Genomic DNA, 24,133 nt, shown 5'->3' with positions numbered 1-24,133 from the left:
AGCATTTAGCTGTACAACAATAATTGTCTTGCTTATTTAATTACTCACTTTACATCACCCCTTGCCCCTTCTGAAGTAGACTGGATCTCACACATAATACAGAATTCCTAGTCTTTCTTAGTGAGTTGATGGATTTCTCACCAGCCCACTATGCCCAATCTGTAAGTTGTGTCTCAGCGCTGGAAATCACGGAGAGCTCCTCCATCAAATATTTTTAAGTGAAGCCTGACCATTGAAATGGTGCCTTCCACTCACTGCCTGCTGAACGTATGCTCTATATCAAAATAGCCATCACTATCTCTCTGTAATGGCATGGTTGATCTCAAAAGTGAAGCAAGTTAGTACTAATGAACAAGCCAATGGCTTGTTCCTTCACAGGACAGCACCTCAGCGCCACTATGACATTAAGCAGATTGTTGGCTCCTCAATAATTTTGGATAGCTGCCATGATGGCTGATGATACAATGCCTAAAATAATCATGAGTAATATGGACCAGAATGAGATAGAGAAATAGAGCACAGAACAGGCCCTTCGGCCCACGATGTTGTGCCAAACTTTTGTCCTAGGTTAATCATAGAATTTTGGACACTTTAAGGGCAATGTATCATGACCAATCGACCCAACCTGCACATCTTTGGACTGTGGGAGGAAACCGGAGTACCCGGAGGAAACCCACGCACACACGGGGAGGATGTGCAGACTCCACACAGACAGTGACCCAAGTCGAAATCGAACTTGGGACCCTGGAGCTGTGAAGCAATTGTGCTATCCACGATGCAGGTTCGATCTTCACATCTTGTTGAGTTAGTTGATCCTGTTTAGGAACTACAAATTGACCTCAAGGACACACAGTTAAAGGGAGGAGCAATTACCCAGGCTTCTAATCTCAATCACTATCCTGGCACTCAATTAGAAAGTGTACACATATGTCCATCAGTTAAGGACTAAGTCCAACTCAACTGTGATAGCCCCATGTTGAATAGTCTAACAATTCCAACACTCAAGCAATATCTGACATCACAAGCAAGTGGCCGCTTTGCTGAGATACCAGAGGGCTACAGACACCTGTGGGATCACATGATGAGGGAGGAAAAGTTCTGTGGTTGGGGGAGCTTGCGGGAGGGGGGAGGGGGAGGGGAAGGGGGGGGGGAATGAAGTAATTTAGCGTAGTTGCCTCTCTCTATAGATGTATTATCCCGTACAGTTTGGAGCATTTGTCTAATATCACAAAGGAGTGCTGGAAATAATAGAGGTACAATACATAATGTAATTGTCATTCACCATCAAAATCTTTATTATCTACGCAAACTCAAAGAATGGTCATGAGTGAAGTACGAACACTAACACTTTCTAAGTACTTGCCCTTCGGTGCATGCAGGAGCCACATTAATGCAGCAGCTGCCACAGTGTAGCTTTAACCCTGTGACTTCTCTGCATTCCTCACAGCTTCATTTGGTCTCATGAGGCCTATCATCTTTTATGTGACTTGCTGTGATCTACTTCACTGCTAAATTCCCCAGAACAACTAACATATGGATCTTTTACTAAACCCAGCATGAATGACAGATTTAAGTCAATCAGTGACTTCTTCATGATGGTTCAGTGTTGGGAATTTAACTTTTCTCAGACAGTAGGGATACCAAATCTGCTAACTTTTATTTCTTGCAATAAATTTTTAACATTTTTTAAAATGACAGCTACAGAAGATTCTTTGCTCAAATGTTATCCCGAAACATCTGCACCGCAATAAAACACCTGATGACAGTTAACTGCTGAAGAACTTCAACATGTTCAATTCCACACAACTATAATTTGTACAGAAATAAATCAGGAGCTATATATCTTTGTGAAAACAAAAACACATTACTCATAAAAGGAACAGGTTCTGTACTGACACCTGCACATAAACTGGAGTATGCTCAGAATTGTACCAGGTTATCAACGATCTTCCATCTTCTAAAATTCCTTGTTCCTAGTGAATCTGAGCATTCTCTACTGAGTTAGCCTAAAGGCCACTGATTTCAGTGACAGCTTGGTCTGAATGTTTGGATAAAGATCGAGGAGGCTTTTACAGGGGCAATTTGGCATCTGCTTTGGTATGGTCCTGGAGAGTTTCAGATCATCTTTAATAGCTTAATTTATATAACTTTGCCGTCAGGATAGCCACAAATAATTGCCGAATCATATAAATCTTGAATGCATCATTAATAATAATATAGAAATATTTCTTTGGCTCAATTAGAGTATTTTGAGTTCATGCTAATTTTTAATAGCCCCAATGCAGTCTTAAGCAATCATATTTCAAAATTGAATCAGTGTATTGGAAAATTTCGCTTCATATCTATTGAGCTTTTTTTTTCACATGAGCTGTGAATTACTCTGCTCATCCTTGTTTATTTCCATTTTATTATTCATACTTTAATTATGGTGATAATTGTGCTAAAATAAATTCAATTCAATTAAATCTGTCCTGGAAGTAATCCTGTTTAATTTATTAGGTTTGGTTCAGCAATCGCCGTGCTCGTTGGAGGAAACAAGCAGGAGCCAATCAACTATTGGCATTTAATCACCTGATCCCAGGAGGATTCCCACCAACTGCAATGCCAGCGTTGTCTCCTTATCAGCTGTCTGATGCCAGTTATCCTCCAACATCTATACCACAGGGTAAACAAAAAAAATCCTCCTATTTAAGCTATGAGAAAATTTGATGGCTGTATCTCTTACAGCATTTGGAATTGTCAATTAACAGCATCTGCCGAAACCTGTGCTCCAGAAGTATTCACAATAAGCCAATAATCTTCTCGAACCTCCCCCCCACTCCCCACCACCAGAATTAGTCATTGTTTTTTTTTGCTTACAAAAATGAATGTGAGGGGAAACACTGGGTGGGATTCTCCCAGCCCTGGGCTGGGCTGGAGAATCCCCACGAACGGGCCACGCTGTCCTGACACCGGCACGCGATTCTCTAAAGAGCGGACAATGGAGCCGGCACGGTTGGCATGGCGCTGGTCGCGGGCCGCTTTATGCGGCCGGCCCACCGATTCTCTGGCCCGCATGGGCCGAGCAGCCGTAAGTAAAGAGCCGAGTCCCGCCGCCGCCGTTCTAAACTGCTCTGGGTATGCGGGACCTCGGCATGGAAGTGTCGGGTGGCAGCCTGTGGGGAGGGAGGGGGGGGGGGGTCAGACCCCGGGGGGGCCTCCGATGAGGCCTGGCCTGCGATTGGGGCCCACCAGTCGGCAGGCCGGCCTCTGTGGGCTGGGGGCCTCCTTTGCTATGCACTGGCCCCTGTAGTCCTGCGCCATGTTGGTCGGGGCTGGCGCATTGAAGGAGGCCACTGCGCATGTCCTCGTTGGCGCCGGCACCACTGCTCATGTCCTCGTTGGTGCCGGCGCAATTGCACATGCGCGGATCCCACGGCGCACAGTTCGCGCCGGGATCAGCAGTTGGAGCGGTGCGAACCACTTCAGCGCTGTGCTGGCCCCCTGTAGGGGCCAGAATTAGTACTGGGAGCGGCCCGTTCACCCCGTCGTAAAACCAACGGCGTTTATGATGGCATGGACACTGCCGCGGGATTGGTGAATCCTGACCATTGTGTATCAGAAAGTGGGACATCACAATTGGCTGACATTATAAGGCTCATCTGATGTTAATGACCCAAGACAAATTTTTCTCCCATCCTAGTTAAATATTGGAGGTCCTAGTAGCGGTGGGTGTTCTGCAAAATTGTTTAAGAATATCTCAATCATTCTTAAAATTGTGGGGAAACTGAAAAAGGTTACAATCATTGTTATTAATTTGTTTTCGACCCCCCAGCAATAACGTTTCCCCATTTGTTTTGATCTCTGTGCCTATGAGGCTTTTTCTGCACGATTCCTAGTAGCGGTTTGAAGTTTCTGCTGCAGTCATTTCTTCCAGATGTTCCGGCATTGAAATAACCTTTAGTTATGCTAAATAGCTATCAAACAACTTTAGTGTGCAGATTTAAGAAAACATCCTTGGGTGAATTTCTATCCTCAAGATGTTGGTGCGAGGAAATAGAACACTTACCATTTTGGGACCCAGTGTCACTATCAATCACATTAGATGTGGAGTTCAACTCACTTTACACAACCCCATGTGGTAAAAGATTGCCTCCACACACCGTGTGTAACAAAATGATAAACCTTTGCTTTCAAACAATGCTGCGCATTTCATTATAATATAGTCCACGGAGGAAATATTTCCTTGCATAGATGCTTACCTAATTGCACCTCTCTACTGCTCTTTTCCACGTTAAATAAGGAATGAAGGGTGGGATGAAATTGCTCTTTGGCTGTCATGTAGAATGAATGAAAGTGAATCAGCAGCCCTTTTCACACAGTGCTCATCTTTTTCTTCCACTGAAGTTGCTCATTCCAAACTATAACCGAAAACCTATTTCAACCTTGAAATGTCCAATTTAGCTCAAATTAGTGAATGGATCCACATTCACTCGTGACTGATTTCCGAAAGGCTAACCACCATTTTTTGGGACCCTTGCTTTCAGCAGACCCTGGAGATTTTATCCCATCAACATGGGCAGGATTTTAAACCAGGCCCCAGAGTGAAAAGAACCGAGAGCTTATACATGTTAAGAGGAACTGATACTAAAATAGGTAGTGATGCATATTGGTGGAAAAGAATGAAATTGCCTTTCAAATCTCCAGAATTTCCAGGCTGACGTGACACTTGGGCTCAATTTTTACTCTGTGCAAGTGAATGGTTTTTGAATGGTCAAACATTTTGAACCTTTCTAAAGCTGCACCAATCATGCCTTTAAAAAATGACAATGGGATGAACGAATGCATGCATTTTTCAATACAGGTGAAGTCCAATATTATTCAGAAATATATAATTAAAGAACAGAGAAAAGTACAGCACAGGAATAGGCCCTTCGGCCCTCCAAGCCTGTGCCGACCATGCTGCTGGGAATAGAGGGATACAGACCCCGGAAGTGATAAGAAAACATCCAATATATGTTTATTGTGTTAAATATTGTTCTGTTTATAGGTGGAGTGTTCAATCCAAAGTTTTTAATGCTAGTCATTATCAGGGCATTCTTTTTACTCACGTTGAGGCTGTCTTTCATATAACATGTATTTGGTGTGTTTTGTTTGGTGTGTGTTTGGGGCCAGGCTAGCTCAGTTGGTGGAACAGCTGGTTTGTGATGCTGGCAGAGGAACCACAGGTTCAATTCCCATACCAGCTGAGGTTATTCTTAAAGGCCCACCTTCTTAGCCTTGCCTCTCGCCTGAGGTGCAGTGATCCTCAGGTTAAATCACCACCAGTCAGTTCTCCCTCTCAAAAGGGAAAGCAACCTCTGGTCATCTGGGACTATGGCAACTTACTTTTACTTTATTTAGTGTATTAAATGAGGCGCAATTGCTTTGGTAATAGTAAGTAGGATTGAATTTTTTTTTGTCTTCATGAGAAAGCATTTGGCAAACACTCAAACCTTGCTCAAAAGAAGAAAAAGTTAAAAAAAAAAACCGATAAGTTTTGCAAGATTATGCTCCCAATATGGGCACTTACTTGATTAAACACAGATTTGGGATAGCAGATATTGGGCAGACTTTACCGGCTCTCCGGTGGCAGGCAAGGAGGTTGGTGACTCCGAAAATGTTGGGGAGCTGTGGCCAGATAGCTCCCCATGCAGCCCCACTACTGGGCCATTTTACCAACCTGCTGTCCTCCTTATATGTACTCAAATAATTAATGACTGCTGGAGGGGCCATTTTGAGTGATGCTGGCATTTTTCCAGCGGCGGTTGGACCCTATATGTGGGCCAATTGCCAGCTCAAGGAGGTATCAGAGAGGGTATCAGAGTCAGAGGCCCCGAGCCTCAGGGATGGGGCCCTCATAGCAAAGGCCACCTCCATAGCCAATAGGTCTGGAGAGTTTATTCCTCTGACTGTTGTTGTCTAGTTGCCTGGCTCTGACGAGAGAAAAAAAATATGTTTCCAACTCCCCTGCGAGGGTGCCTCAAAATGGAGGTGGTCACTTATTCTCCCTGCAGCCTCAGCACTGACCATCACTATTGGTGCTGTGCTGCTGAGCTGCCGACCCTGTGATTGGATTGGGAGTGGAAAGCCAGCCTACCATCCTTAACTGCGGGCCCTGCGGTGGCCAATTAGATGCTGCCTCCTGCCGCTACAGTCCTGTTGCCCATCTTATGGGCTAGGGACCCACATATGGTCCTGACATCGGGACTTGCTCTGTTCAGAGAAAATCCCGACCAGTGTGTCCAATTTATAGTGCTCTGGGTTTTCTAGCTTCTAAATCAATCACTGGAAATTTGGAGGGTTCCTAATCAGGTATTTTGATCCGAGCCTTATTCTCTGACCTGCGTTCTTGTATAGTGAGGCTCCATGCCAACACTATCATTTTCCTTTGAATCATTTTGTTCACTGTAACATCAAGTGCAAGGGACACAATGGTACATTTTGATAGCATTTACATCACCACAACTTGTGTTTATAAACAAATAAAAAAAACTTTCCCGTTTCATTTTCCTGCAGAAACTGCATTATCAAGCTATAATGTTGATTCTGAAGTTTAAAAATTGATGATTATTAAAGCATTTGATGTATTTTTTTGTGAACGTAACAGTTAGTTGAGCATATTGCCTTTGGACCTCGTTGAACTGTTACTTATGAAATGAAAATGATGCAGCATTAATGATACAATAAATGTTATTGTGCTTTCAGCAATCTCAGATCCAAGCAACACAGTTCACAGGCCACAGCCTCTGCCTCCGACATCAGTTCACCAGAGCAGCCTCCCTTCTACTCCAGACAGCAGTTCAGCTTACTGCTTATCCACCAGCAGGCATGGATTTTCAGGGTACACAGACAGCTTTGTGTCTCCTACTGGGTCTACCAATCCCATGAACCCAACAGTTAGCAACGGCCTCTCACCTCAGGTCAGTTTTGTGATTCAAAACAGGGTGTCTACTGTATCTGTGAACCAAATAGTTTACTACCCAAGGCAAAACTAAAGAAGCATTTCTAAACTTAAATCATTACACAAATCTGTCTGTGCGGCTCATGTGACTGCTAGTTTGTGGCTATTCATTGTTCAGCTAATCTTTCAGACACTTTCTTTCCATGACACTTTAGAAGATAACACTTAGCTGCATCGACCATCTTTTAAAATTGTGGGAAAAATAAAATTCAGCCACACAGTGGATAAGCATTGAAAACATGATATAAAGAAGAGCTACTAAGAGTTATTGACAATATTTACAAAGAAATGTTTAAAACGGAACTAAACAATTTTCTAAAGTGAAATTCAATGACAAATTACTGTAACATCACAGTTTATAAATGTTCATTACCGTACAATTCATTAATTTATTTTTTCAGCTGTTTAATGCATGTTTTTTTCGCTGCTGGGATGCCTCCACATATATTTTTACCATGCTTTCTTCATTTTGATCCAGGCACTGACTGATATATGCAGCATATATGCAGTTTAAGATGTGGTTCAATAGTGCTACTTATATATATATTAAATGTATAAACTGGAAAGTGAATTTCAAGAGGGAATTGCTAAAAAGGAAAGAGTACTCCACAAACAGTATGCCTCGTGAGCTCTTACTACAAGAGCCTCCTTAGATGAGATTGAACTGATTCTACATGATTATTAGCCACTCTATTTGCTGAATGTAGCTCAGGAAATAATATTAGGTGCATAAATGGGAACTGTCAATATTGACTTGCCCTTTTGATTAAAATGTATGCGTGATCTTTCAATGCTTTGTTAAGCGATTTTAACATTTAATATCGTAATGTTACTACGCTGCAGAACATCCATACTGTAACCAGAGGGTCAGTAAATTATCTTCAGATGGAATGATTGCAGATAGCATTGGGAAAGCCTTAAACTTTTTAAATGTATTACCAGCTGGTGGAAAGTTGACATTATCGTTTTATTAAAATATACTGTCTCCATTTGTCAGCATAAGTTGGACACAGGTGTCATCTGATATGTACACCAGTTAATTTTTAATATTGGTCACAAGGGACTGGAACCTATAATTAAAAGTGAGTCATTTCAAAGCTAGGAGATAGAGTGTTAAAGGTAGGAATTTCTTGAAAATCTTTCTATAAATTGAAGAACAGAAGGAAGCACGGAATGACATAAATGAAAAGTGAAAAGACAATTATAGTCAATTACACACCAATCATTGGCTACTGCTACCGCGTGAACAGTAAGGGACATTTTAATAGGCAGAAAATTAGATTCTAATGGCACAAAGGGTGGCCAAAATTACTCCTTGCATCTGTGGCTTTTTATTCTTTATTTAAGGTGCAGTTGCATCACACAATGTTGTTTCTGCTTTCTGCAGTGCACTGATAACTCACAGATCCAACAGTTCAGAGTATTGTAAAACATTAAAGACTAAATAAACAAATTTCCCCTTTGGGCAAATAGGAACCTTCCTGGTTTCTTTTCACATTGAGCATACAATTAACTGACATCTTATTTTCCTTTTCCACAAGAAATTGATTAAGCGTGTAGCTGTATCAAATACTTGGAATGAGAAATTCTAAATGTCTTGTGTTGAAAATACTCAAATTCTCTTCACATTGCCGTCTCATTTATTGGTTCTGTTGTCATGAATATTGTGACCTCTGTATGCGGCAAATGTGTCATTGCAATCGAGGTGTTTTGATACTGTCATTTCCTGTGTTAGGATATGAAGATCACCTCTCAAGAAAAATAATGACAGCAGCATCCATCATGTATTGAAACCTTTTAGTTCTGTTGAGGAAACTGTTGGGTTTTGATGAAGAATAATTCTTGACAAGCTGTGGTTCAGTACTCAGAAATGCATTTGTGCACTTTAGCTATGCATCTATCTCGACTCTTCACAATTCAGCAATGTGAAAGTGTACTCACGGGACGATTTTAACTCTCTGCAGGCGGAATGGTTTTGAATGGGTTAAAATCAGGTCAACAAGTTATGTAAAACTATAGCATATAGGAACAGGAATAGGATATTCTGCCCCTCAATCATGTTGTGTCATTCAATTAGATCATGGCTGTTCTACATTTCCTCCCCATTTGCTCATATTCCTGATAACCATACCCAAGAAAGCTTTATTTAATTTCTAATAATAAAAGCCCTCTTGTTCTGGATTCCCCACCCAGAGTAAATAGATGATTGTTTTGTCTGCCCCATCAAATCCTTTTATCGTTTTAAGCACCTCAATTAGATTACGCTCCCCCCACCCCCTCTCTATAGGAGAGGAAATACTGGCTAAGTTTATGCAAACTGTTCACATAATTTAATCCTTTAAGCCCTGCTATGGTCCTGGAAACTTTACACCACACCCTTACCAAAGCCAATATATCCTTCCAACAGTGTGGTGGCCCGAACGAAAGGCAATTCTCCAGAGTTGGTCAGACCAAGGTCTTGCTGAAGCCTAAATCCTTGGTATTCCAGCATTTCTGGAAAAATCCCAGATTTTAAAAAAAGCTTGTGATACCCAACTACAATTTTTTGCTGTTTATTTTTTATTTCCCATTTTGCACTGACTTTCGCTCTTGCATGCATTTAACCAGCCAGGAGTGGAGGATGGAGTACTGTTCAGCACATGTGAATTTCATGGCCAAGCCAAAATCAGGTGTGGTGCAATTGAGTCATACAGTTGACAACACAGTTGACACACAAACAAATTTCAAATTTTGGGGACTTTCTACGCCAGTGGGCCTGTTATACCAGAACAAGATTGGTCGTTCCATAAATGCTGTGAATCCATGTCATCGTATTTCAAAGGAACTCATCAATAGCACAAATATCACCAGGGAATCGGTTAAGAAAAAACACACTTCTGCGCCAAGTTGCTCTTTCAACTCTTACTAATCTGAAAAGAAAAGCATAAGATGAGAATTGACCATTTGGCCTGTCATCTCCACATTCAAAATACCAGAACCCGAAACATCTTTTTATCTAATATTTTATTCACCATTTATTGCAGCGCCTATGTCAAAGTCAATAAATGTTAGCATGGTTTTAGTTGGAGAATAAATAAAGAATTAACTCGCAGTTGCACATCTGTAGATGTTATCAGCCAGTTTCTGCTCAAAGGTGACAGGCTGAAAGTCTCTGATCTACTTTCATCCTTATAGCTTCTGAGGGAGGACCTTTGTTTTTATGACCCAGGGCTTTAGAACACAGGAAGGATGAGTGAAGCCAGGGTTGTTATACCATCACTGACTCATGGGACGAATATGGTACATAAATTGTGTAATCGCAGCCGGCCCCATTCTTTTAATATACCATTTACATGTGCTCATCATTTTCTTTCAAATGGTGCTTTCTTGGAATAAAATTGATAAGTGCAGGCTAACGGCATCGTTAAAGACATTCTTATAAAGGCCTTTCTTAGAACACTAATTTTTTCTAATGTTTTCTACTCTGTCCTTTGATACTTTCCACAAATCCCAACATTTCAATTACATTTTTAAAAAATGCTTAATCTTTCCACGAGATGCTTTCTACTTTCCAAGTGCATCTACTTTCCAAGTTAGTTTTATTTTGGGTATTGTTTTGCAAGCTGCATTTCCTCATCGATAATAACATGAGCAGTTGTTAAAATATATGCACTGCAGTGATATTGCAAAAGTCTTTGATCAAAATCCTCTTCTGGTATGTAATCCATCAAGTTTAGTTTTATTACTGTATGGATTAAATGTCTTTCACTGTTTTGAAACCATGAAGGAATCTAGAATTTATGTCCATATTGGTGTGGGAACTAAGTGCCCTTTCATTCTAAGCAGTGATATTATAGGTAATAAGATCTAGTTCAACTCCATGTGATGCATTGAGAATCATGGATACACAGGAATGAGTTACAAAGCACGCACAGTATTGGAACATTTAGATCATGTCGTAAACCACAAGACCAAAGCTGGAACAATTTATCTGCATCATCTGAAATTCAAAGTTATGCTAATGTATTTAACTTTGTTAGAGGCCTCTTTAAAATATTTTAAAAATAGGTTTAAAGTACACATATATTTATGAAAAGTCAGTGCCTCTGCAATACCTCATTGTTTATGACTCTTAATATAAGAAAAAGTAAAATAACTTCTTTGTACTTCATCCCTGACTAACATACTTTTTGTGTAGCTTCCAAAGACAGCCTTATTGAGAGTGTCATGTGAATGCAGTTTTTATGTGTGAAAGGTTAAGACTCTCAATGACTTCCCAGTCTTAGAGTCCCTGGAGTTTGTTGTTGCTGCTCTGTTGCCTTCTGATCTGTGTTTTCAATGAATGCATATTTCAAGTCATTGCGACAAAAATATTACAACACGTGGTACAAAATGGCAAAACTTGGTACAAGTACAATGTACATTTGCTTTTGTAAGGAAGCCACTGTTACGTATTTGATTATCCAGAATGCTACAAAGTTAATACATTATGGAAAATCTCAGTAGTTTCTTTGTGAAAATATTACATGTATTAAGATTAAAACTTTTACATCTAGCTTCTATCCATTAAAAGGGTAAGTCAAAGAGAAAAAAAGTTATTTTCTATCAATTCTTTCTGACCTGATATGTTGCCTCTTCACAACAGTAGGAGTTGCAAATCCCCAATAATTATCCTCTAAATGAGCTTAGAATGTGCGTATTTTGGCTATATCCCAGGGAATACCTGAGAAACGGTCATAATGGGATATGATAGTTTAAATACAATGCCACCTTATCAACAAATATCTTATCAACAAATGGCCGATATCGTAGGAAACTGTATGGCATACTAAAAGACAGCTGACACGCGTCCCTACAGTAATATAAAAGCTTATAATTAGTGAATAAATAAAACCTGCCTGGACGATTTTTCCAATGGTTCTTCCCTCCCAACAATGCTGTAATTATTCTTCAGCTGGTACATCTCCTGGCAACATTGAAAAATTCTATCCAGCCTATGAGTCAGAATGCATTGAAACATCAACTCAACCGTTTGTTATTTGATTCCGCTATTTAACAATTGTCCAGACCTCCATTTTTGAAACATTACTGGTAACAGTTTTTTCTCCTTTTCTGGCTGCCTTCCATTAACATATAAGGCATATTCTTTAAATTTAGAAAATCAATTTTGATATCAGTGTAAAGTTTCGATTGGATGAGCAGGAGGGAGTATAACACCACAAAATAGAGTATTTGTCAACTTTGTACATTCTGAACTCAAATGGAAGTTTTTTTCAATTAGTAGGAGAAACAAAATGTGCCCTATGTGACTTCAAAGTTGTTGGATATGTCCTGTTTCTCACTTATTGGAAATTTATTTTTCAGTTTCAAATCTATGTTCTGACTTTTTAAAAATACATTTAGAGTACAAATTATTTTTTTCCCAAATTAAGGGGCAGCTTTGCATGGCCAATCCACATACCCTGCACATCTTTGGGTTGTGGGGGCGAGACACACGCAAACACGGGGAGAATGTGCAAAATCTACACTTACAGTGACCTGGGTCCGAACCTGGGTCCTCGGCGCCATGAGGCAGCAGTGCTAACCACTGCACCACCATGCCGCCTCGTGTTCTGACTTTTAAAAAGTAAATAGTTTGTCCCAGGTACTAGATTAATCCAATTTTGCACTACTGATTGAGTAACTATGCAATTGAGACACATAATTTCATGCAATTCTGTTTTAATTTACATTTTGTTTAGCCATATTTTGTTTGATAAGGAAGGGAGTCATAGACAATTGAGAATACGTCTATCAAAAGCAAAATGCAATATAGGCAGAATTTGCACTAGTATTTAGAAAGTTACAAATTTTTGAAAACTGCATGTCCCATCTTTTCAATTCTTGGTTGTTTTGTGATTTTTTTAATGTTTAAATTTAGTCTCCAAAAGCATTGATACAATACATTGTAAACTAAACCACTAAGACAGATAACAGCAAAATGTTGAAGAACCTAATAAATAACATCAATCATGCAATACAGTATAGAAAATCAGAATATTTCTAAAATTTCATGTGAAACTAAGGGTAGTTTATTTTGTTGGATTGTGCAGCTCGTCTGGCAAGTGGCAAATGCCAATTAATGTAATGGAGCAGTACAAATCATCAGACTGAGGAAAGGGAATAAGTAGTTGAACTCAATGACTAAATTCACTGACCCACTCTGAAAGGGGGACTGGTCAGAAAATCAATGCTATACGTTGCTGTTTAATACATCTATCCAAAAATGGGAACATTGAATTTATTCTTCAAGATAAAAAGGAATTAATCGACAAGGTAGAGCACAGAAGAATTTGGAGGTACTCACAGAAAACTCACTGAAAACATTAGCACAATGTGTGGCAGTCTTAAAAAAAAATGGCAAAACAAGATTAAACTACGTAGCTGGAGGGTTGAGTTTAAAAGCCACAGAAAGTGACAATGAACTTGCTCAAAACCATGTCCGTTCACCTTCCAGTACAGAAATCGTGTAAAGTTCCGATCATTGCATTAACCGAACATTTTGCGAAGAGAGTAAGCAAAACAAGACTGATACCTTAGGCACCAGAGATATATGGAAAATCTGTGGAAAATGGAGATGTGTACACCAGGGGCCTTACTGAGATATTCAACAGACCATAGAGTAATTAAATCTAAAAATGTCTTTGGTGTAATCACACAATCCATTGAAAGATAACTGAGAAAAAGATCAGGGAAGCAATGGATAGCGACCTGAAGGAATCCAGAAAAACACAGCATTATAAGAGGGAACCAGCATGGCTTTATAAGTGGGAGATCATGCCTGACAAATCTGTTAAGGGTTCTTTGAGGAGATAACAAACTCTGTGGAAGGGGAACATGGTGGATATTGTTTAATCAGCTTGCAGCAAAGCTTCTGATAAAGTTCCACATAGATGACTAGTCCACAAGGACACCCACAGAAAGAAAACTCTCTGGGGATATTTTTAACCTAACCCGATCAACAAGAAATGGACGGGATTGGATCAGCTGTCTTTTTTACATGTTGCCCAGTTTTATTTTCCACCGACTTCAGTGGAAGTATTGAGATTATACTAGGGTGAAAAAAAGCAAGATAAATGTCAAAATATTTAACAGATCTTTGAAGAGAAAATTACTTCAAACCATATATGAAAAGCAGTTTTGGAAATCAACTGTTCTTTTTTTCCTGCATATTATTTTGACTTGTCAAAGTTTACACTTGACATTAACAGCTTGTAAAGCAATAAGAAAATGAAACTGCCCATATTGGTCATTAATCCAGGGCAATGGAGAATCTCACTCAGAATACTCATGTCAGAAATAGTATATGAAAGGGTTAATTGCTTTTGACCATCAATGATCCAGCAGTAGCTTGACCCTCTTCTTGATGATGAATGGAGGGTTACTGACCCGCATGTGTTTCGCATTAAGGCCAAGCTTTGCTGTGACATCTTCAAGAGCATTTATCAGGATTCCACTGACAGCATGTTCTGTAAATGACAGAAAGCAAATGTGTAAGGGTCAGAAAGGAGTATGTCATCAGCTCCTGTATAATACATTTCTGAATCTAAAAACTGTCAGTGGAGTTTGAAACAAGAATGTTAATTCGCTGTAAGAAAATATGTATGAGGAAGACCTTATTTAGGTTGAAAATAATGAAATACGGTATAGCTTTTGCTAGCAATTTGATTCTCGAGATGATGCATCACAGTGGCAAAAGATGGATTATTAATCTGTGAATAAAATGTATTTTTTTCATACAGTGCAGTTTTCTGGTTCAAAGGAAAGAGAAATGAAATATAATCGTCCATCAGAAAATTTGATTCACTTAACATGGTCCATGGTTTTCACAGATGGGCTTTGGTATTAAAGGCAGCATTCCTTCACTGACTTTACCAGTACCATGCGCTTTTTGTGCGATATCTAGCTGTGAAATATTTTACTGTTTATTCACATCAAATTACTCTTAACGGCTGCGATTTTAATGATGTCAGGAGCAATTTAATTCAACACTCCCTCACAGAATCTGTGCGGGCATTGCAATACTGTTTCATTTACTTCAAATTAGAACTTGATTTCACAAATTTTATGCTAAGAGCCCTTTGTTTCTCTGTCACTATTAAAATGCTGCTCAGTCTCAACCCTGAATATTGTTAAATTGGCACCACCAGAAATGAATTACGTGAGGATTGTGCATTTTACTTAGATATATCTCTAGACACCCTAATCTAAATAGAAGTATTTACTTTGGTCTCACCATCTTCAAAGTACTTTTCTACAAATCTAAAACGTCCAAAATGTTAGCAGTAGAAAACAAAGGAACATTTACTTAGGATCAGATAGCATAGTGATTCTTTAACTTACATTCCTGTTAGTGTATTAGATTCCAATTTTTCTACTACTAGTTGTTTTTAATTTGTTTCTTTGGTGTTGATTCTGATTGTTGATTACTAGTTGCCAATATGAAAAAATAAAACAATCAGGGTGAAATAATCAGGCAAGGTGTAAAATGTACCACTAATTCTAACTCACCTATTTTGCATTCACACCAAAGACGAATTTCACACCCTGGATCTTTTCAATGATTTCTCATTACTTTTGAAGAATTCCTTGTTTCATGATATTGTGTGCACATTAATGTTTATTCCAAGATGCAAGCATTATCCTTAGATCATCAAATATTAGATGTTATTTCCAAATCAGCTAAGGCAGATGAAGTGCGTGCATGTGAAATGCCTTATGTGTTTTCCAAGGTGAGAGCCAGGACTTTCCATTTTTATTATAATTGAATTAAGTTTAGGAGAGGTCCATTCTTCTCTCATGCCTGCCTATTCAAATCAATGCCATCTTCCTTGCAGAAATCTGAATGTTCCTAGTTTTTAAATATAAATGTAAGGGACACTAACTCAGCTTGTAGAAGATGAATGACACGTTTCTAGATTTTCCCCCCTCATTATGGAAGTAAAAATTGTCAATATCTTTGCCTTCTGATTTTCCAGCTTTTGCTTGTATCTATTGAATGCCACTCGTCTAATAGTAATTCAAGTAGCCAGGTTAACAAATTTATTTTGCTCTGTAATTACCCTCCAGGTCACGAGATCCGATACACAGAATTTGCCTGAAATTCCTCTCCCTGCTCTTTCGGGGAAAAACCTAATCCAATTTTTAAAACTGGGTTGGTGCCTGTGCTAAATTAACAGGGGAATTTCAGAGATTTGAGTCATACACCAGCATCTCACAGCACAGTTTAAAGGCCTTTGATCCCAGATTCTATTTTGCCACTGTAACATCTTTATTGCCTGGATTTTAGAAAATATTGTAAAATTTCAATATAGGATTTAAAGACCATGGATTTAAAAATATAAGATTGTTGTGCTTCCTCCTTATCAATGTTCAATGTCAAACAGATCATAACTTACCAAATGAAAATCGTAGCAAAATATTTATGCTGCTTTGTTTCAAGATCACTTATTAAAATGTAGTTAAAACTAGAAATATTTATGTGGATGATACGTTACTCATACTCCTGGCTTGGGCAAGCTGTTTCTTATGGCCTGCATGAAAACGGGCAGGTAGGGAGGGGGTGACCTGCCTGCAACGGAGTAATCCTTAAGATGTCAGTCCCCCCACCCCTTCCTTCCACATTACCTGAACTCCAAGATGTTTTCTCCCCGCCCTAAAACCCTGCAACGTACCTTTGTGGGGCAGTCATAATCTTCTTTATCATCCTTCTTGCAGGCCTGGCAGCGTGCACTACTTAATTTTGGCACTGCTGGGGCTGCTGGCCAGTCAAATTGACCAGCAGCTCTTAAGGCGAGACTTACTCCCACTGAGAGGCAGTCCACCACAGCATGTTATGTCCGCAGGGTGAGCTTGTTTTGTTTGTGCTGAGTCTCCTTTGGTGTGGGGGTGGTGGTGGGGTTGGTGGAGTGGGGGAGGGGGGGGGGGGGGGGTGTTGAGTCATCCGCAACCAACCCCCTTGTAAAATGCAACCCCTAATTTCTCATTCCTCAAGCACTGATGTTTACTGCAATGTGGCTGACTACTGTGCAAGTAATTATTTTAATTTACGGGCAACATAAAACTTATAAAATCGATGATTGATGCCTTCAATCCAGCAAGAACAAATATTTTTTCATGTTAAAAAGGATCTCGTGAAAAATAGGAAAAATTTAGAACACCTTTCTTTTCCCGAGGTTTTGGTGAAGAAAATGTAATTTTCAGAGAATAAAATCTTCCAATAATTCTGAATTGATACTTAAGTTATTTGAATAAAGTTAAGATATTCCACATCTTTAAAAAATTTGATAGTACAGTATTCTTCAAAAATGATTAACACAGCCATGGAGTGTGTCCAAATTATAGTTCTCATTCAAAGCTACAACCATCTCATTATAGTATTGAACTATTACAGTGTCACTTATCATAGGCCTGTTGAATGACACAGATCTGATAGGCACATCATATTTGAGATTAATTTTAACACTTGGTGGCAAGTTGTGTAGTTGTTGATTACATTTTCCACGGAGTTGAAGTCATTCAAGGCAGGTTTGTTGATGATGTTCAACATCGACTTTAAATATTGTAAAATGTGTCAGGGTAATTATTGCAGCGTGTGGTGACTTAAAACAAGATAGTTGATTTTATCGCACAGAAGGAGACCATCTGTTCTATCATGTTCTACCATATTCTGCCAGTGAACTGCTTAACTAGAGCTGACTACTCCAATTTCATTATCTTATATTTTACTCTATCCTTTTTAAAATGTTAATCAATTATTTTTTTCAAATGGAGTCACAGGGCAGAAGTTTAACTGTCAAGGTGAGATGGGTTTGGGTGCAGGTAAGGGGTTAGAGCTCCAATGTGTGGCCAATATGGGTCTAACCTGGGTGTGTTACAGGTGAATGGGAAACCCCTGTGGAGCTACGTGATTAACAGGCCTGGACGTTTGTTCCCAGGTTGGGAACATAGAGTCAGGACATTTTCCAGTCCCCAAATCCAACATGTGAAAAAGTGTCCCAGAAGTTGGAATTTTTGGTCTGGGCAAGAGGGGTCCTCTGGGGGTCGGGTCAGTCAACCCCAAAATGAATGTGGTGTCTGGGGAATGGAGGCAGGTGTCCTGTCTCTGTGTTCCGCCACTGTATTGAAATTAGGAAAAAAAACAGCAAAACATTAAACAACTTCACTCCTCAGCCCCACACACACTTCCCATGCCCCATCACTGCAAGCCCATGCTCTCCAAATACCCCATTTCTCTTTTTGGTCCCTATGTCACCCATATCCCTCTCTTACCCCCAAAGCACTTTATGGTCTCTTTTGCTAATTTAGTAGCAACTCATTCCACCCTTTGTCCTTATACTTACCAAGCTGACTCGCCCAGCATCCACCATGAGCAGACATCAGCAGCCATGCTGAGATTAAATTAAATAAATTCGAAGTATCTATTAACTTCAGAAAAACGCTTGCGTAATAAAAACCCATTAACTACATTTACATTCCTTCAAGTACATAGTCCTTTAAAGAGAACAAGCATTTAATTCAAGTGCATAAGTCCTCATAAAAAACAAGCTTTGCAATTATAATCCCACTTCAAAGAGCCTATAACACTCAGAGATGTCAATCAAACCGTGAAACGACAGGTGCCCTACTGTGATAATGGAAGGTTGTGAAATCATTCATGCTGCACTAATCCAGTAATGGTAGACCTGAAGATGTATGTCAATAGACAGAGTGAAATAGCAGAAAATATTTTTAAAAACGCTCCAGACATTCTTTTTTGAAAAATGTAAAAGGCAGAAGTTGTAAATACCTTGAGAGCTTGACAGTTGCTTTTGCCATTTGCCTTTAATAGTTCATTTTGACACATTTGACAGTTCCAATGAGCTTGACAGTTAATGCACTTTAACACACACTTTCATGTCTATTTTTGACAATCCCAAGAGGCACTTTACCTCCCAAAGAGGTACCTGACCTCCCCAAAGGTGTCCCAGGAGCATATCAAAATGGATACCCTATCTCCTCAAAATTGTAAGCCACCCTCCAAAGGACTCTACAGAGTTTAGCCCTGCCCATACCAGGTCTAATCTGTGCATATGATGTTTCAAACACCTGGGTCACCAAAATTATACATGAGCGGAGGCACTACTGATTTGCAAATCATGCATATGCAATTCCCAACCCAGGCCTATTCCCAGCCCTGTGAAAAGGTAGGTGCCCAGAGTGTGGAGCTTGACACCTGACTCACATTTTTTGCCCTCCTGAAGTCCTGGATCCTCTGAATGCAGCGTTTCTAGTTTGGAGAGACCATTGGTCATTTCCTTGGTCACTTCCATCCTTGTCTATTTCATTGGACAGGATGACCTCTTCCTCCCATCCCTTCTTTGAGGGGCAGGACTTGTGGATTTCAGCCTCTTCCACATTTTCACAATGATGAAAAGGTTCTTTGTTGTTGTGGAAATCCAAACCAGTCAACTCCTTGGGATTTAACCCACCATTCTGCTCTTAACAAACAGCACTCAGGTTTCCAGAGTTGTGTCAGGGACACAAAGTGAAATTGATGGTCAGGGAAGCCTTCAGACATTGAAACCGACCAGCTGCAGCCATGCTTCGGTGAGCGGCTATTGCACACTACACTCCTCCTCAGAAGGTGCTCTCAGTACTTGACAGGTGATTTCCAAATTCTTGGATGTCAGTTCACCCACCTTGGACTTTGCTTCCCTATATCTTCACTTCCTTGTTGTCAGCCTTCACTGTGGCATGGGAACTACATATGCAGCCACACGTTGTTTCACAGTGCATTGGGGGTGGGCACTGAGATGCGGCTATAAGGAGGCAAAATCCTCAACACAGGATCTAAAGGCAGAGGAACATCCCATTCAACACATATGAGCTCAGGCTCTCACAGCAGATCATTTCTCCAGCATCTTGGAACAAGACGTCCTTCATACTGGAGCGGATTGTCATGCACTGTTGCTGGCTGCCACGATGATCATTACTAGAGGCTCTCACCCTCCCATTCCTAATCTGCTTCTGGGTACTTTCATCTCCTCCAAGGGGTGTGTTCCACATGAATTGGGAGAGCGACAGCATTTGTGGAATGTGAGAGTGAGGCATGAGTATGAAATAGCACAAATCTGGGGTAAATGTGACTGTTGGCAGCTCAAATGGGGATGTAACAAGGTGCCTTGGAACGCAGGAATTAGTGGAGCTGCAAGATATGATGGTTTGAGAAGTGCTGTGCAGGAGAATGCTGGGAAAGTCAGAGTGTGGAGCTTGATACCTTACTCACCTTTCATGTCCTGAAGTCCTGGATCCTCTGAATGCAGTGTCTCCAGTTTGGAGAAACTATTGATCATTTCCTTGATCATTTCCATCCTTGTCTATTGAAGGGGCTGGTTTAGCACAATGGGCTAAATTGCTGGCTTGCAATGCAGAACAATGCCAGCAGCCCGGGTTCAATTCCCATGCCGGCCTCCCCAAAAAGGCGCAGGAATGTGGCGGCTAGGGGCTTTTCACAATAACGTCATTGAAGCCTACTTGTGATATTAAGTGATTATTATTATTATTTCATTAAACAGGATGGTCTCTCCCTCCCATCCCTGGAAAACGTCGGAGGCTCGGGAGAAGATTCCCAAGCCTCCTTTCCATTGAGGTGGCTGCTGAAACCTCAGGAGCCAATATACATGAGTGATCCATTCTGACACTTGCTGGGGTTCCTTTAACTATACAAATTCCTGGGCAGCACGGTGGCCTAGTGGTTAGCACAACCGCCTCACGGCGCTGAGGTCCCAGGTTCGATCCCGACTCTGGGTCACTGTCCGTGTGGAGTTTGCACATTCTCCCCGTGTCTGCGTGGGTTTCGCCCCCACAATCCAAAAATGTGCAGAGTAGGTGGATTGGCCACGCTAAATTGCCCCCTTAATTGGAAAAAATAATTGGGTAATCTAAATTTAAAAAAAAAAAACTATACAAATTCCATTGGCAGATTTGGCATGTCATCCTGCCTGCCCTCTCTGATTGGCGGGGAAACCCAGAAGTGCGATGCTAAGGCTGTGGCTGTGGTTAGAGGCATGGCAAAGCAGACTGACAGAACAAACAGATTTGCAGCATGCTTCTGCCCTCCCCTCTGTGTCCCTGCCTGCTTAGAAAAAAAATTGCCACATTGTCTCTGGTTAATAGCCTCATTTGCTAAAACGTTTCATGTTCTATTAAGTGTCTTTGTGAAAATAATACTTTATCGTCTCCCTTCATTCACTATCCATTCTATACCTACTTGTTACTAATTCATCAGCTAGTTAAAACAAGCAGTCTCCTTTGCCACACTTTTGCTGGATGTTAGCCTTTATTGTCTGGTTAAATAGGGGCTGTTTAGCACACTGGGCTAAATCGCTGTTTGGTCTTTGAAAGCAGACCAAGGCAGGCCAGCAGCACGGTTCGATTCCCGTAACAGCCTCCCTGAACAGGCACCGGAATGTGGCGACTAGGGGCTTTTCACAGTAACTTAATTGAAGCCGACTCGTGACAATAAGTGATTTTCATTTTCATTTTTCAATATTGCCGAGGAAGAATGGATTCCATACCATTTACAGAATCTATCCCATTTTTACTGTGCAAATTATCTGCTGCATTATCTAGATCTAGATTCAGAACTGCATTTTTCTTTATTGAACACATAATATACTATTAAGGTGACAACCTGGATGAATTCCAAGAGCACCTCCTTATTTTGGTCTGAACAGTTTTCTTATCCCAGACTATCTCAGGATAACTAAATTCTAATTTATCACATGTTCATATCTGTTTTACTTATTTATCAATACAACACATTAAACAATCAGGTAATTTGTTAGCATATTAAATAGATACAGTGAGCACATTCTCCCCATGTCTGCGTGGGTCTCACCCCCACACACAAAGATGTGCAGGGAAGGTGGATTGGCCATGTGAAATTGCCCCTTAATTGGGAAAACAAAAGAATTGGGCACTTTAAATTAATTGATATGGTGTAATGTGGAATACAAAAGGATTGACTACAGAACTATTTAAAGTAAAAACGTATTTTGCAACCAAATTATGCAAAAAAAAACACAAAATAAAATCCAGCACGTCATAAACTTTTTTGATAAGATTATTGAGTGTAATCATTATTTTTCAAATAGTCAGCATAATAGTGTTTTGTTTTATTGATGTAATTCTGTCTAATTTGGAATTGGAATAAATGCCTATATTGAACTAAATTTCACCCAAACAATTTACCTCTTTAACTTTTCTTGACGTAGAATTGACACAATTTTTTTTATGTCGATGTATTTTGACTTATTCCAAACAGATACGCATTCAAATTATGTAACAGCCATAATGGATATATTAAAAATGTAAAATGATACAATGGTTAAAAAAACCTTTTCCTATGTTGTATAGTCATAGTTCATTGTAATGTTTTTTCATATGAAAATATTATGAAGATTGATGATTGAGACCATATGAGCAGAAGAGAGCAAAATATTTAAACACCACTGATAAGAAAATGAAAAGAACTTCAATTTACCAGTAACTCATTTGGGTGTACCAATGCACCATCAGATATGTACACTTTACCTTTAAAGTTACAAAATCTTACAGAGAGATTTCATTTCATTCCTCAAATTTGCATATAACTCAAGTCCTTAGAAGTTCTGTTACACACTGAAGACAAAATAATATGGTATCAGTACTTTTTTAAAAAACACATAAAACTTCTAGGTGATAAAAGCACTGTTTCACAGAATTACAAAGACGTTTATGCCATGTGAGTCTATAGTAAATGCACCTAAGATGCTGTTAACATCAAAGTATTTTACTTCTGTACTGTACCAGGAATGATCAGAATGATACCAGGGGTTTGGTGAGTGTTAATCCTTGTTGGTCAACTGCACTTTAAGGTTACACATTTAGACTAGGATTGTTTAAGTTTAATATGCTGATCTCTGTCTGATTTATATAATTTAAGTGTGGATTTGTTTTCTGGTTATTGTCCTAGCCAGTAGCAGCTGGAATAAGTTTGCATAGATGATCAATTTTGTGAACCATGACGACAAATATTACAGTTCATGCACTGGGAGCAGCTTGTGATGTTTTCAAGTTTATTTGCTTATTTACTTTAAGCCAGCTTTGGGGCGAGTTGAAAATATTGGCCAAGAAAAGAGAAATTGTATACTTCTTCTTTGGTGTTGTCAGTCCCCATACAGTTCTGGGTCAACTGTAAATTAGGAAGAATTTATAATGCTTATTTGAAGAGTTCTATAGTTCAGTTTTCAGGTGTTTTTCCCTTGTTATAATGGAGGTTTGAATATAATTAAGTCAAATGATTAAATTTAATACTCATATCCTTTCAGCTTTTACTACTTTACCTTCCAGCAATCAGCACAGATGCAGCATTAAGGCTTATCCAGTGGAACTTGCTTAAAGTGAACTCGATATAGTGAATTTCCATTTAGAGTGAAACAATTCCAGTCTTCCAATTCACTTATCATTTAAATGAATTTGGAAATACAGCTTTTATTATAATGAAGTGACTACCTACCATGGTGGAGCTAATCCTCCACTGTTAGCCCATAAAGTGGAGTTGATGTATCTCATAGATCAATGAAAACTAGTGCCTTGAATCTTAAAGCATGTAATCTGTGCTCTCACTGAATCTTATACTGTAGGTTGAAGATATACTGTAGCAAGCAATCTACAATTTGTTGCATTTTGAACAGTAATGTGTTCAGGGAGATAAAGTTATTTTGTGCAGTTCTACTGTTGCAGAGTAGAGGAAATGCCTTGAATGCATAAACACATATGCACAAAGTGTTAGGTACTGACTTCTGGTTAGCAGTAAGACTTCCAAGTGATTACAAAAAGTTGACAAGATAGTGAATCGAAGAAATGAAATTATGATAGGTAGGCATTGAAGATCTTTTAAAAGCATGCTGTGGTGCAGGATCATATTTTACAAGCATTGTTGCATACACTAAACATGACTAGAACTCTAGATTGCTGGAACAATGCTGCAAATCAGCTGTGATTCAAGTCCAAAGTACATTTACGATAATTATTACACATTTTAAAACATTTTGACTCCATTTCAGCCACCGGAAATGCTTTCACAATTTTAGATACATGTGCTACAGA

At 39.5% G+C, this 24,133-nt stretch overlaps 1 protein-coding gene across 4 annotated transcripts in view; it reads left to right on the top strand.

Moving 5' to 3' along the window:
* Nucleotides 1–24,133, top strand: part of pax3b (paired box 3b) — a 115,547-nt gene that overhangs the window by 75,917 nt on the left and 15,497 nt on the right. For all 4 annotated transcript variants that reach the window (XM_038816689.1, XM_038816691.1, XM_038816688.1 and 1 more), the window contains exons 6-7: nucleotides 2,500–2,665; nucleotides 6,727–6,941. In XM_038816689.1, the coding sequence (XP_038672617.1) occupies nucleotides 2,500–2,665; nucleotides 6,727–6,941 (381 nt within the window). The remainder of the gene's footprint in view (nucleotides 1–2,499; nucleotides 2,666–6,726; nucleotides 6,942–24,133) is intronic.

Source organism: Scyliorhinus canicula, chromosome 13, assembly GCF_902713615.1.
Source record: "Scyliorhinus canicula chromosome 13, sScyCan1.1, whole genome shotgun sequence".
In the NCBI taxonomy this organism is placed as follows: Eukaryota; Metazoa; Chordata; class Chondrichthyes; order Carcharhiniformes; family Scyliorhinidae; genus Scyliorhinus; species Scyliorhinus canicula.
Note: the sequence above shows the minus strand (reverse complement) of the source record. Positions and strands in the feature narration are given on the sequence as shown.